The sequence below is a fragment of the Ailuropoda melanoleuca genome, chromosome 2, assembly GCF_002007445.2.
Source record: "Ailuropoda melanoleuca isolate Jingjing chromosome 2, ASM200744v2, whole genome shotgun sequence".
Lineage (NCBI taxonomy): Eukaryota > Metazoa > Chordata > Mammalia > Carnivora > Ursidae > Ailuropoda > Ailuropoda melanoleuca.
In genome coordinates, this window is record NC_048219.1 from 194073088 (window position 1) to 194091610 (window position 18523).

The 18523-nt window shown below is 54.8% G+C and overlaps 1 protein-coding gene across 4 annotated transcripts in view; it reads left to right on the forward strand.

The window, feature by feature from the left end:
- The window catches only part of SH3BP4 (SH3 domain binding protein 4), a 48716-nt gene extending 30612 nt beyond the window's left edge, over positions 1–18104 (forward strand). For all 4 annotated transcript variants that reach the window (XM_034655444.1, XM_034655446.1, XM_034655445.1 and 1 more), the window contains 4 exons: positions 1664–1909; positions 6442–8798; positions 15108–15296; positions 16021–18104. In XM_034655444.1, coding sequence (XP_034511335.1) covers positions 1792–1909; positions 6442–8798; positions 15108–15296; positions 16021–16245 — 2889 coding nt within the window. In that variant the 5' untranslated portion in view covers positions 1664–1791 and the 3' untranslated portion in view covers positions 16246–18104. The remainder of the gene's footprint in view (positions 1–1663; positions 1910–6441; positions 8799–15107; positions 15297–16020) is intronic.
- Positions 18105–18523: the final 419 nt, after the last annotated feature.

The following is an 18523-nucleotide window of genomic DNA, read 5'->3' on the forward strand; positions in this document are numbered from 1 at the left end:
AGGCGGCGTGAATGCACGCATTGATGCTCGGTGGGCACGCGATGCCTCTGGCTGCCGGTGATCACGTCGGAGCCGTGGCTCCGCTCCGGCTGATGAAGTGAGCTTGTCAGAGCGGTGCCGTTAGTGGCTCCTCTGTTCCTTGAATGGCACCCTCTGTCGGGGCCTCTTGTGTTTTTAAAAGGACTGCAGATCGCTTTATGTAACTGCTAACACACTCTTTGGCTCTCCACTGGCTTGGGGCAGAAACTATGTCCTCGTCCTCAGTGATCAGTCTCCAGAAATTCCAGTGGTGTCCTGTGATGCTTTCTCTGCCCACCCCTGAGGCCCTGGCTCACCCCCAAGCTGCCTTCTGGGTCGTGATAGGGAATGCAAGAATCCCGTGATAGGGAATGCAAGAATCCCGCTAGTGGCGTGTTCATCTCTAGTCTTACCTGCCAACGTCCAGATTCTTCCAGCTGCTCGTTGGGAGGCCTTGTCGTGTTCTCTAGGTGCCTCAGGTGAGCTGCTGGCTCCCGCTGTCCCCGCCTGGATAAAATGAGCCCCATGGGACCCCACCAACGTGCCTTACAGGACTGTGAGGGAGGCGGGGCTCATCCAGGGGCCCCCGCCCATCGCCACGTGCACCTGCATCCTGCCCCCCACAATGGGCCTCGGCCAGGCAGCTAGTCCGGCGCTGTGGACCCTCGGTGTTACAGCACGGGGCTCCCCCAGCCGGCCTTGGGGTCCTCGGGGCTGTACCGGCGTGGGAGCGAAGGCATCGCTTTGCAGTCATGTCTCATGACAGTGCCCCTTTCGGCTTTTCTTTTAAACCCTCCCTGAGTGCTGGGCCAGCCCTGCTGTGTCTGCCCATTGCCCTTGAAAGGGCATGGGGAATTCGCTGCTTTGAAACTGGCTCCTGCCCGTGGGCTGGTGAGGGTCTGCCCATAGCTAGTCATGTCACAGTCTCCAGAACCCCCCTTTGTGCCCTCTCTAGAAAGAAACAGGCCTTGGAGCGATGATTCTTGCGCTCCGTCCATAGAAACTTCCTCTGCTGGCCGAGGCCCTATACCATGGCTTCACCCGCACACGGTACCCAGGGATGACTTAGAGGCAGAAATGGCTGCATGTGTATTTTATGTAGGATTGTTGTCTGTTAGGGATCCAGGGAGGATTTCAAGGCAAGTGTGGGCAGGGAGCATTGCCCTCTGACCACGCCGAGCTCTCCTCTCCCGGGTGTGGGAGCTCAGCTGGGGCTGGACCGGTAATGGGACCAGCCACTGTCTGGGGAGACAGATTTTTTCTTCCCCGAACCCTGAAACTGGTTCTGTGGGCTGTACACATCCTGTTTGTCCTCCTCTTTCACGGTGGTGAGCAGTCTGGCCAGGTGCTGGAACAAATTTCCCAAGCCCCATCGTGCCCCAGGAAGAAGGGGTGCAGACAGCAGGCCAGGAGACACGGCCTGGCTCTGTGCAACAACAGAAGCGATGAGATGAGTGTAAGGGGCACAGAGAATCCAGGGAGCGAGCCCCACTCTGCTCTCTTGGGCCAGGACAAGCGACATGGGTCTGTCTTTATTGAAACAGCCTCTGGAAGAAAGAGGATTCTCGCTTCCTAAAAAATCACTATTCAACCCATGTTTCAGTTGCTCAAGGGAAATTCTCATGTTTTCTTCCCCCACTTTCAGGAAGAAGCACATTGCCAAGTTGACCCCATCGTGCAGCATGGTTGCCTGAGAAGAGCTTCAGCGAGTGCTGGGATACCCAGAGGAACAGGGATGAAACCTTAGCTGTGCCCCTGGGAGGAGAGTTCAAGATGGCAGCTCAGCGTATCCGAGCGGCCAACTCCAGCGGCCTCCCCCGGTGCAAGTCCGAGGGGACCCTGATCGACCTGAGCGAAGGGTTTTCAGAAGCGAGCTTTAATGACGTCAAAGGTGAGCTTGCAGGGCGCCTGGGTGGCTCAGTCAGTTAAACGTCTGCCTTCAGCTCAGGTCATGATCCCGGGTCCTAGGATCGAGCCCCGCGTCTGGCTCCCTGCTCAGCGGGGAACCTGCTTCTCCCTCTCCCTCTGCTGCCCCCCCCGCTTGTGCGCACATGCTCTCTCTCTCTCTCTCTCTCTCTGTCGAATAAATAAAATCTTTAAAAAAAAAAGGTGAGCTCACAGGGACCGAACTGTGGCTGGGGACAGGAGGAAGATCGTGATTTGCAGGTGCTCTGAGACCCAAGGACTTCTCCGCCTTAAAGGCTGCCAAGTTCCCATCCAGGCAGTTAAATTTTAGCTCTCCGACTTCATCGATGATAAATCCAGCCCTGCAACAATAACCACCTGTCTTGTTTTGGTTTTTTGGTTCCCTTTGGTAATGCAACTTCTCCATACAGAATGTGTTTGTATTTTCTCTTTGAGAGTTTTGGGGACATTAAGGTAGGGAGCTGGGTGCTCACGATACTGGAGGGAAGGAGAGAGTGTGGTCAGCCAATGAAATATTGAGAACCGCTAGAGAGAAAAAGGGGATCTGGGACTGGGGTCAGCAAGCTTCTCCTGCAAAGGGTCACCCAGGAAATATTATAATCCTTGCAGGCCCTAAGGGTTCTTTCACAGCCATTCCATTGTGCTGTGGCAGCTCGAGAGCAGTCAGAGAAGACAGTAAGCAATGCACACGGCTGTGTTCCAATAAAACTTTATTTACAAAAACATGAAAGGGGCCATGGTTTGCTGACGCTGCTTTCGAGGTGGCCCTGGGGTGAATCACCCCGAGCCTCTGGTTTCCTCTAACAGCCCCATACAGCTGGGTCAGTGAGATGGGTGATGGGTGCCCGTGGGCCATTTTCTTCCCAGAAGTCCACTCTGACCTGAGCAGGTGCTTACTGTGCCCCATGTGATTGATGCAGCAGCAGCAGCGACATCCAGCACCTTCCCTGCGGTGTTTACCACAATGTGTTGAAGTTACCCCCTGGGCCCTCCAGAGTGCAAGATGAGCCATGGGAGCTGCTCTTGACCTTTGTATCTTTAGCCCCTGGCACAAAGCCAGTGCTAAATAAATAGTCCCTGAACCAACTGCTGTCTCCCAGGTAACATTGCAGCCCTCTTCCCTGATGTCCTAAAGACCATATGCACCCCATTTGTCTCTTCCTAATCTCTTCTGCCTTCACTGTAGCCTCACCTTCTTCCTCTTCCCGTCTATGCTTTATGCTTAGAGCCCTGAGCATTGCGTTAAATGTTCTTCACATGAACAGACTAGCAAAGGAAGTCATGAGATTTTATCAGTAAAAGCAACAGAGTTACCAGGTATTGCCTTAAATAATGGGACCCTTCGTTTTTCACAGTCCGGTAATGGGCATCGCCTTCTTTCTTTATAGCCCAGCTAATTATGGTTAAAGCTGGAAAATGGGAGCGTTATTTGTGGAATTTGGGCTGGGGTCTTGAAATGAGAGAGCTGAATTTTTTTTTTTAAAGATTTTATTTATTTATGTGACAGAGGCAGCCAGCGAGAGAGGGAACACAAGTAGGGGGAGTGGGAGAGGAAGAAGCAGGCTCCCAACAGAGGAACCTGATGTGGGGCTCGATCCCGGGATGCCGGGATCACGCCCTGAGCCGAAGGCAGACACTTAACGACTGCGCTACCCAGGCCCCCCAAGAGAGCTGAATTTTTTAAAATAACAATGGTGATCTGAGAGGTGTTAGGGTCCTAACAGAACACTGCAGTTGTGGAAAAAAGACCAACGAGACAGCTCGGGACGCGAGCTGGGCCAGTGAGCCAAGGGTGTGATGCCCACGGAGCCCCAGGACCCCCTTCCCAAGGCAGCTCTGCAGCGAGGCAGCCGCACCTGCGACCCGATGGTAGACAGGCTTCAAGGTGGGGATTCATTCCAGCCAGAACATCCGCTGCGAAGTCCTCCGCCCCCCAATTCACGTTCCACCTGCACCAGAGCTGAGGCAGAGGGGTACAAATTGTATTACTCAGTGCACTCAACTNTCAACTTCCCGACAATCGGGGGTTTTTTTTTTTTTTTTTTTTTGGTATTAAAATCAAGGATAGCGTGAATCTGGGCAGCACTCCCCAGAATTCATTAAGATGGGATTTGATAAGGATTCTCCTGCATTTGATTGGATGGACGCCCCGCCTGTGTCCCCCAGTGCCCTGTGACAGGTGACTGGTGGAGGGACCCGTGTGGAAGGAGCTCACCCCCGAGTCCTGTTGCACGGGGCGCCCGGCAGGGAGGAGCTCCGTTTCCCACTGGATGAGCCTGACCCTTGAGTGAAATGTGTTACTGCTTCTCTGCTAAGGAGAGTGCTTGGAATTTTAAGTGAACCCATTTTTATTCTTCAGCCTGGTGAAACTAAAGTGATAATTTGCGTTGATACATTTTCTTAGGCTATATACAAAGCCTGCTTAATAGCTTTTGGTTTTTAATTTTAAAAATATCACTCTAAGGGAATTGTTCCGGGGAACATAATAGGGATATAACTTCTGAAGGATCCTAACAAGATTTTAATAGCTGGCAGGCTCTCTGATTTTCATTTGGTTTTAATTTTTATGTGACATTTTCATTAGATGTGTCAAAGAAACAAAAAGTGGTTTATATTATTGGAGACGGTACCTGGAAAACAAAGCAAGAAAAGTAACGGATTTCTTGTTGTCCCCTGACCTCAGTCTGATCCATTCCCCTCCCCCCTCACCTCTCCCCCAAAGGCATTCTCTTTATCTTGGCTGTTTTATTCACTTCCCTCCCTTCACTGTAAGTGATTTCTCGTTGGGCTGATTTTATAGCAGGTCACAGCCAGGGAGAACACCTTGACCCCGTAACGTGGATATGGCCTCTCTGTCATGTGCATGCGAGATGAACGTTCATTCCACGAATATTTGTTGAACACCTGCTAGGTGACAGGCTGTCTTCCAGGATTACCACTGTGCAAAATAGACGCTAAGGGAGCGACGCAGTCCTCCCCACAGGAAAAAAAAAAAAATGTATATATATATATATGTATATATATATGTGATATATCAGTTAATGATAAGTGCCATGGAGAAAATAAAATTAGGAGGGGGGTGGAGATGTCCACTTTCAACGTAACCCTTTGTGAGTTCTTACCTTGGGCTAAGCATCATTATGCTAAGGACACGATCAGAGCTTTCTCTTCAGCAGAGCCCGCTGAGGAAAGAATCTCAGGCTTCTGAGGCCACATGGCTTCTAAAGGCCTGGGTTACAGCCCAGGCCCAGTGGACCTAGGGCCAGATTCCCCCCAACACCCGACACTGAGAGTGGGAGGTGATGGCCTTCACGGCCCAGGTGAGCTTTCTGCCAAGCATATCCCTCTAACCCGGTTCATGGAAATAGATAGAAACTTCCTGCTTTATTTTCCAAGACTGTGCTAAGGAAATGCAATTCAATTTTCATTATTTCTTTTCAAAGGGAAAGGAAACCGGCAGATGGTATTTTTGGAGGGCCAGTTTGATAGAACAGAATGCGTATTGACTTAATCATGTATGAGAGACGATGTGGGAGTAGTTCCACTAAACACGGTCCTTTCTTACAGTTGTTTGGTACAAGACATGAGAATATTCACAAACTCTGGGAAACAAGGTGCGGTTGGGGTGGGGGCTTATTCCTCCCGAAGGAACTTTCCTCATGCTCCGGATATACTTCGTTGTGTATGGGAGGGAGAGGAAACACTTAGTATTTAATTATCCGTTACTTTTCAAAACACACACCCCTGCTTGAGGTGACTGACTTTGGCCGCTCCAACCGCTGTCTACATCCGTGACCTACGTGGCTGAATGCCATGAACCATAAATGAGCTCGGGTCACTGTTTAAAGTGTTGGGGTTTTTCAGATGTCAGCATTTGCTCATAAATAACGTGAATGACACCAGACCTGAAACCGTTGCTTTTCAAGGCATGCGGGAGACGCGGTTTCCAAGTGGTCATTCTGAGTGACATCGAGAGCTGCTTTGGCGGCTCTTTATTGCCCGTCCCCGGTACGCCGTGGGTCACTCTGCTCAGAACGTCACTGTTGCTGAGTCAGTCACATTCAGCTTTTCTCTCTCGGCCCAGTGGAAGCTCTGGGAAGCTAGGTACTATAAACAGAACACAGGTCAAAATGAGACAGTATTTGGGGCGCCTGGCTGGCTCAGTTGGTCTTGATCTCGAGTTTGGGAGTTCGAGCCCCATGTTGGGTGTAGAGATGACTTAAAAATAAAATCTTTAAAAAATTAAAAAACTTGAAAAATGAGATGGCATCTTAGTGATCCCTGGGAAACAGGGTCGTGTGAACTGCCCCGCTGTGCTGAGTGAGAGGACAGCTGCAGGGGGACTAGTGAGCGGGGAGCCAGGGTTTGCTTCCGCGGTTTCTGCCAATCGCCTGGCGCACTGTGCACGTCGTGAAGAATGCCCTCCTCGCTCTATCTCAGTGCTCTGCACGCCCGTGGGCCTCGCCCTCACCCCCTGTCTCTTTGTGTTTTGTGCAGTGCCTTCCCCCAGTGCCTTGCTAGTAGACAATCCCACACCTTTTGGAAATGCAAAGGAAGTGATCGCAATCAAGGACTACTGCCCAACCAACTTCACCACCCTGAAGTTCTCCAAGGGCGACCACCTGTACGTCCTGGACACGTCCGGCGGGGAGTGGTGGTACGCGCACAACACCACAGAGATGGGCTACATCCCCTCCTCCTACGTGCAGCCCTTAAACTACCGGAACTCCACACTGAGCGACAGTGGAGTGATCGACAATCTTCCAGATAGCCCAGACGAGGTGGCCAAGGAGTTAGACCTGCTCGGGGGGTGGACTGATGACAAGGGATCCAGCAAAACCTACAGTAATAACCCTTTCTGGAACGGGGCCCAGACAAACCCATTCCTGAATGGGAATGTGCCGGTGACACCCGGCGTGGGCGAACCGGCTCCCAGAAGTACCGTGGATCTGCTCCTTTTTGATACAGGCGCGTCTTCGTTCACAGAGTCCAGCTCCGCCACCACGAATAGCACCGGCAACATCTTCGACGAGCTGCCGGCCACCAGCCGCCTCCAGGCGGAGGCTCCGGGCAAGCGGGGCAGCCCGTTCTTCAGGAGCAAGCGTTCCTACAGTCTGTCGGAACTGTCGGTCCTGCAGGCCAAGTCAGACGCTCCTGACTCATTGGGCTTCTTCACGGGCTTGAAGTCGCCGGCCCCGGAGCAGTTCCAGAGCCGGGAGGACTTCCGCGCCGCCTGGCTGAGCCACCGGAAGCTGGCCCGCTCTTGCCACGATCTGGACTTGCTGGGCCAGAGTCCCGGTTGGGGCCAGACCCAGGCGGTGGAGACGAGCATCGTGTGCAAGCTGGACAGCTCCGGGGGCGCGGTGCAGCTGCCCGACACCAACATCAGCATCCACGTGCCTGAAGGCCACGTGGCCCCTGGCGAGACGCAGCAGATCTCCATGAAGGCGCTGCTGGACCCCCCACTGGAGCTCAACAGTGACCGGTGCAGCAGTGTCAGCCCGGTGCTGGAGGTGAAGCTGAGCACGCTGGAGGTGAAGACCTACGTCATCTTGGAGATGAAAGTTTCAGCTGAGGTGAAAAATGACATTTTTAGCAAAAGCACAGTGGGCCTCCAGTGCCTGCGGAGTGACTTGAAGGAAGGGCCCTATGTCCCCATCCCCCTCACCTACAGCTATGGGGACACGGTCCAGGTACAGCTGGACAACCTGGAGCCCTGTATGTACCTGGCCATCGTGGCCCACGGCCCAAACATTCTCTACCCTTCCACGGTGTGGGACTTCATCAATAAAAAGATCACCGTGGGGCTCTATGGCCCCAAACACATTCACCCGTCCTTCAAGACCGTGGTGACCATTTTTGGGCACGACTGTGCCCCAAAGACACTACTGGTCAGCGAGGTCACCCGCCAGGCCCCCAGCCCCGCCCCAGTGGCCCTGCAGCTCTGGGGTAAGCACCAGTTCGTCCTGTCCAGGCCCCAGGACCTCCACGTCTGCATGTTTTCCAACATGACCAATTACGAGGTCAGAGGCAGTGAGCAGGCCAAAGTGGTGAGGGGATTCCAGATGAAGCTGGGAAAGGTGAGCCGCCTCATCTTCCCCATCACCTGCCAGAACCCCAGCGAGCTGTCCGACTTCACGCTGCGGGTTCAGGTGAAAGGCGACCAGGAGGCCATCCTGACCCAGTTCTGTGTCCAGACTCCCCAGCCGCCCCCTAAAAGTGCCATCAAGCCTTCCGGGCAAAGACGGTTCCTCAAGAAGAACGAGGTCGGGAAAATAATTTTGTCCCCGTTTGCTGCCACCTCCAAATACCCGACTTTCCAGGACCGCCCGGTGTCCAGCCTCAAGTTCGGCAAATTGCTCAAGACCGTGGTGCGGCAGAGCAAGAACCATTACCTGCTGGAGTACAAGAAGGGCGATGCCGTCGCTCTGCTCAGCGAGGAGAAGATCCGGCTGAAGGGGCAGCTGTGGACCAAGGAGTGGTACATCGGCTACCACCAGGGCAAGGTCGGCCTCGTGCACGCCAAGAACGTGCTGGTGGTGGGCAAGGCCAGGCCGAGCCTGCTCTCGGGGCCCGAGCTGAGCACGTCGGTGCTGCTCGAGCAGATTCTGCGGCCGTGTAAGTTCCTCACCTACATCTACGCCTCCGTCAGGACCCTGCTCATGGAGAACATCAGCAGCTGGCGTTCCTTCGCCGACGCCCTGGGCTACGGGAATCTGCCGCTCACCTTTTTCTGCCGGGCGGAGCTGGACAGCGAGCCCGAGCGGGTGGCCTCTGTTCTGGAAAAGCTGAAGGAGGATTGTAATAACACGGAGAACAAAGACCGAAAATCCTTCCAGAAGGAGCTCATGATGGTAAGTGCTCAGCAGGGGCCTGGGGCCGAGGCCAGTCTCCCCGACTCTCCGTGCACACTCGGGCGTGGCTTTGGCGAAGCACCGGGCCGGCGTCTGGGCGCGTCTTCGCTCCCCGAAATGCACAGGTGCGTGTGCACCTGGAGATGGGCATTGATGTGGGGTCTTTAGGGAGCCCCAAACAGCTCCAGAGCCACCATGGAGAGCACCGTTGAGGTGGTCTCCTGCTGGATTCGCGAGCTCCTTGGAGGTCTCCGATGGATCCCCGAGTGCCGGGTGGGGGTGAGGGGCACAGGGAGACTCACACCCCAGTTGCCTCTGTTTTGATCCCTTGGGAGGAGATCCATGTTTCATGAGATTCCCACCAGGATCTGTGAATCTGAAGTTTTCAGAACTGCTGCTCCAAAGTCTAGCTTCATTTTGGTAAGAGTTTTCCTCTCCTTGAGGCCTCTGCGTTTCTTCGTCTGCCTCTTTTTTGTGCATGTGAGTAGAGATTGAGGACGGCCTCTGTTTCTCTGGCACAACTGGGAATTGCCATCCTGAGAAGTAGAAAGGGGGAGGTTGGTATCACACTACAGGACCAGCCTGGGCCGCTAGCCAATGGGGAAAGTATTCGCTGGACCTGCTCTGCGGTGCAAGCCCCCGCTGTCCGTGGCAAGAGGATGGCCATCTCCCTGACCGTGCCCCCCAGGCCGGACTGAAGGCGGTGGGGAGGGGAGGGGCGACGTGGGGCTGCCACAGGGAGGGCGTGGCTGGCACTGAGCGAGGAGAGTGGCCAGGGTGGACGGAGCCCCCGGGGACCTCTGCCGGTGGGACTCGTGGGTGGGTTGGGGCAATGTCGGAACGGGCACTCAGGGATTACTGAGTGGGAGGTACGGGACTGAAGCTTTTTTTTTTTCTTTAAAAGATTTTATTTATTTATTCAACAGAGATAGAGACAGCCAGCCAGAGAGGGAACACAAGCAGGGGGAGTGGGAGAGGAAGAAGCAGGCTCATAGCNGGAGCCTGATGTGGTGCTCGATCCCATAACGCCGGGATCACGCCCTGAGCTGAAGGCAGACGCTAAACCGCTGTGCCACCCAGGCACCCCAGGGGACCGAAGCTTCTGACACAGAGCAGGGAAGAGCCGCCACAGATGGCCGGGGGGAGTGTCTGTACTTGATATTCACTCGCTGTTTCTGGGCTGCCTGCGGTGTGCTCAGGGCTGATGCTGCTGGGCTTCCCAAGAATGCGGGCCCTTGACTTGAGCAAGGCATGGAGTGAACATGCATGCAGGACACACTTGCCGTGAGCCCCGAAGAGAAGGGCCCCCCTTGGTAGACCAGGGACAGGCGAGCAGGGCCGGGGGTGGGGGCCGGCGCTGATGCCGGAAGGAAGTGCAGGAGCCCACTCGCTGGGGAGGGAGGGCTGTCAGGTTGGAGGCACAGCGTGGGCAAGGGCCGGGGTTCAGAAAAGCATCGATGGGGGCAGACCAGAGGCTGCAGTGATGCAGGAAGACGGTATGTGGGGCGTGCAGCCACCTGTACCAGATCACGCTAGTGCTTTGTTCCGTAGGCACGGAGAAGGGTACAGTGTTTCAGGGGGGAAGGGGAGTCAGGCTGGATCCAGGCGCGTCCTTGCCCCTTGCCAGGCCCCACAGCCCCTTAGCCACTCGGAAGCAGCCGTCAGTGGGGTAGCCCACTCCGAGCGTCATTCCTGCAGAGTATCGGGAGGTCGGCTGGGGGTGGAGGACCTAACTTTCTAGATCTACTAGCGTGAAGGAAACGGATGGGTAACAGCTTTTTATCAGAGGTGAGAGGTGCGGCCGATCCGAGGATGCTGGGCTGGGAGCACCCTTCCACGTGTGTGCAGATTCCCTTGGCCACTTAGCCTTCATCGGAGTCTCACACTTGGCAGCCACAGCAGCAGAGGGCAGCTTCTGCAGCCAGGCCTTTCGAATCTGGCTGCAGCTCGCTCCCCCCCACCCCCCGCGGGTCCTTGTCAGCTGGCTGGTTGGCCCGGGGGCCTGCGGCCACTCTTCACTGCATCATCGGGCACAGGCTCTGTTTCCTTGGCACGTGCACGGCCCTGTGGACCTTCAGAGCTCGGGGGTCTGGCGTTTGCACAGCTGTCTTGGCTCATGCCAGGTTTTGTTTGGTCCTGAATGAAAAATGGTTTTGTCACCCGGGAGTACACAGCTGGGAGTGACAGGCAGCGAGTGGCAGGTGGTGTTACTGTGGTGATGGACCATCAGGAGACCCCTGCTCCCTTTTGCCAACCTTGGGTTCCCCGTTGGGGCTCTTGGCATGGTGCAGTTCTTGACTGCGTCTTGGGGTGCGCTGTGTGGCGAACACGTGTTCGTGTGTATTTGTACCGGGAACTGTGACAACACTGCAGGAAAGGGCTTGGCTCAAGCTAGAGACGGGAGTAGATCTGAGTGGCCGACACCTGGGAGCATGTGCATGGCGGGTGGCAGACGGAACCCCAGGGAACCATTTGTCTAAGACTGGAGGTATCTAGGTTCAATGACATGCTTCCCAGATGAGAGGTTAGTCCTGATACCCGGGATTCCCTCTGGCACAAGACGCAGGTCCCTCCTCACGGTGGGGAGGGACAGGCGGTCAGCTGGGGCGGGGAGGGGACAGCCAGGGCCGTGGGTGGACCTTCCCAAAGGGGCCGAGGCCGGCGCTCAGAGCTGACACTGGAGCCACCAGGGTGAAGCCACCGGGCTTGGCGACCAGGGGTCACCGGTGGCGGCTGTGGCCAGGGTCGTCTGAGTCCAGGGGCGGGCTCTTTGGAGAAGGTTCTCTGAGAAAGAGAAAGTTAGTCTAGGATACAAATCAAGGGAAGGGCAGCTGAGTCCAGGAGTGGAATAAAGCCCAAGCTGATGGAAATGAGGGGTGAACTGGGAGCTTCGGAGTGTGGGGTGGGGCTGGGGAGGACGGTGTGGAGTGATTCTCCGAGAGTCGGGAGAGAAGCCCCCTTATTACCCCCGAGAGGGGCAGTTAGCCAACCACTGTGCGTTTAGGCGGTTCCTGGGGTTCCTGCCAGGAGGCCCCAAAGCCGAGGCTCTGCTGCCCGCAGCTCACACGGGGGAGGCTGGCCTGTCTGATGTTTGCACGTGTTGGGAATAGCAGCATGGGTGGGATGAAGGTGCGGCAAAACCCGGTGACATCTCGTCGTCTTTTCCTGAGAGTATCTCCTAAAACCGGGCTTGGCAGACTGGGCCGCCTGCTCTTGTAAGTGAAGTCACAGGGGACCGAGCCCGAGCCCGTCGCTTCATACAGCGTCTGTGCTGTGTTCTCTCCACGCCAGCGGGCTCGGAGGCTTGGGACAGAGACCACAGGGCCCTCAGAGCCGAAACATCTTCCCTGTGTAGCCCTTTGTCGAGCACGTTTGGTCATTCCCCGTTCCCAAAATGTGCCCTTAAAAAAATGCCTGGCTGCCTCTTGGGTGGCAGTGTGGCCGCTCTGTGACCATTGAAACCGTGCTGGCTGATCCAAGCGTGAGCAGAGCTGAAGTTAGTAAATGAAGGCGTCTCCGTCCCTGCGTTCTCCGTGCTCCTCGTGTTGGAGCCCCGGTCCTTGCCCAGGGCCCCTGGGGACAGGGGACAGAGCCACTGTCCTCGCTCCTGCCAGGGGTGACCCCAGTCAGAAAGCATGACTCTGATGCGTTCTGTTACCTGGAAAACTTGGCCGCCTCCGGAGCCAGGCAGCCGGGCACACGGACACACATTCACCCTGTGCGCTGGGAAACCGGGGGCCAGAGCTGAGCAGGGACATGGAGGGACTGACCGTCCACCCTGTGTGGGGGGGGCCCACCAGCCTCAGTGCTTTCGGGGCTTCAGTAGCACCACCCCACAAAAATTTAAATCCAGAATTCGACCGATGTATCTCATGTCCTCCTGCCGTACACAGGGACGTAGATGTATTTATATCTTCCGAAGCACAGACCTACTAAACGTTGATTTTTTAAAACAATTTTACTTGAATATATGAAAATTCAAGTGAAAGCAGACCCTTTTCTGAAATATATAGAGTTGACATGTCGTGTAATCCAGATCCGTGTTTTGTTTGGTTCCATCCGTGATGTCGAGGACTGAGTGCTCACGGAACCACTAAGGCCTCCCTCCACCTCTGTCACCTCGAGGGACCCTGGACAGGCCATCTGTGGGCGTGGGGGGGTCTCCATCACTCTCTCGGCCTAATCTGCAGGCTGGGGTGAGCTCGGCACCTGCCCCGTGGGGTGCTGAGGGGCGGAAGAGCCCATGCCCGGCTCCCAGTAAGCGCTCAGTTGTAGTAGCTTATTCCAGAACACAACGAAACAAACCAGAACAGGACCACGGGACCCTCAAGCTCTCTCTGGCGAAGCGCAGTTCCAGCCAGCTGCCAGCCNAGAGCCCATGCCCGGCTCCCAGTAAGCGCTCAGTTGTAGTAGCTTATTCCAGAACACAACGAACAAACCAGAACAGGACCACGGGACCCTCAAGCTCTCTCTGGCGAAGCGCAGTTCCAGCCAGCTGCCAGCCTGCGGACCCGGGGCGGCACCAGAGTGACCCGTCACCCCTGTTGTAAATTGTAGAGTGACCTGCTGGGGCGTCCAGCCAACACATTCAGCAAATTGCCAAAACAGTCACCATTCCTCCGTCTTGTTTAGCTCCCCCAATATAAACATGAATGTAGGTGAGGACACTCGGTCTACATTAGCTGCGCCCTTGAAAGTGAACAACCCAGCAGACCGTAGCTGCACGTGGCCAAGGCCACCCACCATTGTCAGAACAGTGGACAGAGTTCTCACAGGAGCTGCGTGTTCCGCTCAGTCGGGATGGGGCTGGTGGGGTTGTTGTTTTTAGCCTATGCTCTTGGAGTCTTGGGCTGACGACAGACAATAGAGCCTAGAAGGACAGAAAGAGCACCAGGTGACTTTTCCTGCTTCTAGCCTCTCCGGTCTTAATGCTCACCTGGCCGAGGGCCGATATCCATGTCCACGGGGCCTCGGAGCCCCACTTTTCCCACTGTTGGGGTGGAATCTGAGACTGCTGGGCGGCAGAGCCTCCATGGATGGTGCCAGGCCCACGTGCCCCCAGCCAGCCGTCACGAAAGTTGGGTGGCAAGCCTTCTGCATCCCACGGTGGGCAGACCTGGGGGCCTGCTGGTTTGTGCTCGCTGATTTGATTCTGTTTCTTTAAGACCCCCGCCCAGGGTCTCACAGAATACGCTGGACTGTTGAGCTCTGTGTTGGAAGCCTGCCTGATCCGGCCCCTTTCCTAGAGGGGGAAGAGAGTCCCAAGGTGGCCACCTGCTGGCTCGGGGCCAGGCGGGGTTTTGGGCCAGGCTCGGTCCCCTTGCCTCCTTCCTTCCCAGGGTGGCAAGCATTTGTTTCCCTCCCGAAGTCTCTCCACCGTTGGTGACTCCTGTTCTGAAGACACACTAGAAAGTTCTTTCAGCTTTGGCAAAGGAGCCATCATATTGATTCCGGAAAGTGTCTGATGGTTCTCCCTCAGGCTCAGCCTTGGGCCTCTCCATTCTCCTTATCCTCTACACGGAGTCTTCACTTCACCCTCCAAACCTGACAGCCCAGATGTCGGTGTGCGCCTCAGCCCCCGTCCGAGCCCGTCTGCCCCTGGAGCTCTGCGTCCTGTCCTCGGAGCCCTGGGCCTCTGGTCCATCTCGGTGAAACATCACTGTGTCCAGCTGCTCCGAGGGAGTGGGACCAGGGCCAGCAGCCAGCATCCGCCCTCACCCGTGGGTCAGTATCCCGGGGCTGCTGAGGCAGCGTGCCACCGACGGGGTGGCCCAGGATGGCAGACGTGTGTTCTCTCCCCGCGCTGGAGGTGTGGGCAGGCCTGCTTCCTCCGGTAGCTCGGGGGGACGGTCTGGTCCAGGCCTTGCTTCTGGCTCCCGCTTGCTCCCACCGTCCTTGGCGCTCCTTGCCTTGTGGCTGCCTCAACCCTGTCTCTGCCTCTGTCCTTACACAGACTTCTTCCCTCTGTCTCTGTCTCTCTCCTTGTAAAGACAGCCAGTCATTGGACGAGGGGCTGCCATGACCTGGTTTTAACTAATGACATCTGCAAAGACCCTGTTTCCGAATACAGCCATTCTGAGTGTCCAGGTGGACATGACTTTGGGGAGAGAGCACTGGCAAACCCAGTCCACCCTGCAAAATTCATTGCTTTCCTTCTGTCCTGTGGGTGTCGGCCATGCTGGAGTTCAGGGGGCACTTTCTAGGCCTTAGAACTTTCGGGGTCAGGAGCGCGTTGTCTCCGCGTGGAACGCCCCAGGAAACCAGAGCCTGCCCTCTGACCTGCCTCGTGCTCTGCTCCTTCCTCCTCAGGCCTTACTGAAAATGGACTGCCAGGGCCTGGTGGTCAGACTCGTCCAGGACTTCGTGCTCCTGACCACGGCGGTCGAGGTGGCGCAGCGCTGGAGGGAGCTGGCCGAGAAGCTCGCCAAGGTGTCCAAGCAGCAGATGGACGCGTACGAGTCTCCGCACCGGGACAGGAACGGGGTCGTGGACAGCGAGGTGAGCCCGGGCTGTGAGAGTCATCACCGCTCTGTTGACCCAACAGCATGTGGATGGGGGTGGGTGAGTTGCCGTGAGAAAGCGTAGGCTCTCCGTGAGTGGGGCGAGTGTCCTTCTCGGGACTGTTGGCTGCGTGTCCTGATCTTCAGTGACCTTCCGTCAGACGGAGCAACGCATGAATGGAGCCCTTTGTGGGCTCTTCTGCTTGGTCTCTGGCCCAGGCTCTGTTGGCTGAGTACCTGGTGTGTTGTGGAACTTTGCCCAGAGACGGTTGGGTTCCTGCTCAGGGGTTCTTGATAGTCTCACTTGGTGGCGGAGGTTGCTTTAAGCTTCCAGAAAGCCGGTTTGGGCCTGGGAGACCTAGGAAGGAGGAAATCCCAGAATAAGGGTGTCCTTTATTAATGCCGTGAATTTCTAAAAAAATGACCCACCTAGAAAGTGCTGCAGGGATTGTAAGGAGAGAAGTCCTTCCTGTTTGCTCAATCACCCTCTGGTCTATACCTGCTTTTGCCCCAAACACCGTCTTCCCTCAGGAACGTGTGGGCTCTGGACAGGGTCCATGCCACCTGCTTCTCTGCGTTTGTCCCGCTCTCCAATGAGAAACATAAACAATGAGCAAAGGAACTGGAGTTAATAGGCTCGAATAATAGAATCAAATCTCTTACTGCCCACTAATCTTCTCTCCCCCCTCCCTCCTTTTATTTTGGACGACTCTACCATCCAGGCCATGTGGAAACCTGCCTACGACTTTTTATTAACCTGGAGCCACCAGGTCGGGGACAGCTACCGGGACGTCATCCAGGAGCTGCACATAGGCCTGGACAAGATGAAAAACCCCATCACCAAGCGCTGGAAACACCTTACGGGGACTCTGATCCTGGTGAACTCCCTGGACATTCTGAGAGCAGCTGCCTTCAGTCCTGTGGACCACGACGACTTTGTGATTTGAGCGGGTTCCCTCACGCCTGCTGCTGCTCTGGGCCCCGCGCCCTCCATCTGTCCTGGATGCCCGCGTCATCACGTGGAGCGGGGGAGGGAGGAAGGGCCGGCTGCTCAGACCCGCAGGGTCGCTCTTGGGCCGGACCCACACCCAAAGACCAAGCACACAGAACGCTCCAGCGCCCTCCTCCATCGCGGTGGGGGGCGGGGGGACTGAAGGGAATTTTACTGCAGGTCGTTGCCAATCAAATAGCTTTCTATTTGTTAGGTATAAATTTAAATTTAAAATCACTTTTTTTAAAGTATGGGGGGAAGCATATGAGAAAGGTGGTATCTGATTTTTTTAATGGACCGTAAAGGTTAAAAAACAAAAAAAAAACACCTTAATAGGGGAGGATGCTGTTGAGGCTTTTATGTTCTGTAAAGACCTTTTTAAATTATGTTACAGGTGTATATATGTATTTAAAGGTCACTGGGGGCATTGGTGATTCCCAGCCACACTTTGCATTTCAACACTTAGCGTGCGGGAGACACTTGTTCAGGTATTGGACCTCTTTGGCTCTCTACTTGTAAAAAGGGTAAATCAAATAGGAATGGGGTTTTTTGGTAGATGAGTCCAGCTCTTGCCCATCGTTTCTGAGAGTGTCCTAGGTCCTGCTGTCCCCTCTCAACTTCCTTCTCTTCTGTACCTTTGCCTCGCGTTACCGTAAATGATCAGCGACAGCACATGCGAACCTTCTTCAGGCTTTGGTGGGCAAAGTCAAATCCTACATGAGCAAGCAGGTGCCCTTGAGATGGAAGGGCAGCCGGGAGCTGGCGTTCTTCACGGCCCCCACCAGTGTGCAGTTGGTCGTTCAAGAGAACAGTGCCGTTTTCCATGCGGTGGTCCCCGCAGCCTTCAGCCACCGTTGTCCTGTTTCTCCCTGGGAGCAGGGGAGGGCTCCCTGTAGGGCTCAAGGCCTCTCCTCCATGGGCATGAGGGAGAGCTCACTGTGAGGGGTGCCCTGTGCTAATGTGTGTGCAAAGGGGCCTGCTGCCACTGGCCAACTCCTCTTCATTCCATATGAAATCAGCCCCTCTCCCTTCCTGCTACACCCCTGTGGCCTAGGAAATAATAGCATAGGGGACACCATCTTTTTTGTGTACCGCAGAAAGATTATCTGAGCAGGATGAACGTTTTCTAAACATGAAAATGTTTCCCACCTAAAGTCAGGGACTTGGCAGAATGTTGTTGCCCTGATGACCTTTACAGATGTCGATCGGCATGGCTGTGTGGGCACTCGGTGTTGGGCTCCATGATCGCACTGTGGTGGTGGCAGCTCAGGAGGGAGGGAGGGGCAGGACGGAAGAATTACCTGGCAAATCAAGAGAGCTGATTCCCGGCAATGTGCCAGGACACGCGGCGTGCTTGTATGAAGTGATGTTGGGCCACTTGGGATTCCTGGACCGCATTCTCTAACTCTGCCGTCTTAAAACATGTTATGTCAGTTACTTAGTGTAATCAGGGGGTGATCCCTGTTGGGCTGGAACATTCTTATGTATCTGTTAATTCAGATCCTGAAGACCAACTGGCTAGGGGAAAAAACACCACACAGAAAAACGCTGTGTTTTTTATGCTGCAAGAACCAGGACACGCAATTCCCCAATCATCACACCAAATAACCTTAAATTCCGCTTCTCATTCCCACCTTCATTCTTTGCAGAGATCATCTCTCGCCTTCTCCCCAAAGAAGAAGCAAAACCAGTTGCACCTTAAACCGTGGATGTTTTTCCTCAGGGGCTTTAAATAGTTTCCTATGCAACGTGTCTTGTAGCACAAATTAAATTCTACAAAAGTTGCAGTAAAGTTTATTTGGATATTTTAACCTACTTAGTGTGTGTGTGTGTTTCTGTACCCAACCAAACTTTAAATAAAATAAAACCTAGTGAAAGTATCTGTGAATAATGGCTCCTCCCCTAAGAGCCACCCCTACATGACAGTGTGACCGTTGGTTTAGCAGGTGACTTTTATATATTTACTGAATATTCTGTAGGCCGGTCTAAGAAGTTTGGTTAAAATCTCCAGTTCTTAGGGCGCCTGGGTGACTCAGTCGGTTGAGTGTCTGAGGTCTTGATTTTAGCTCAGGTCTTGATCTCATGGTCATGAGCTCAGGCCCAGCGTTGGGCTCCATGCTGGGCATGGAGCCTACTTAAAATTTAAAAAATAGGGAAAAATCTCCAGTTCTTTATTGATGTTAATTCTGATATTTGAAGTAATAGTAATTTGCATATAAAGTTATGGTGTTTGC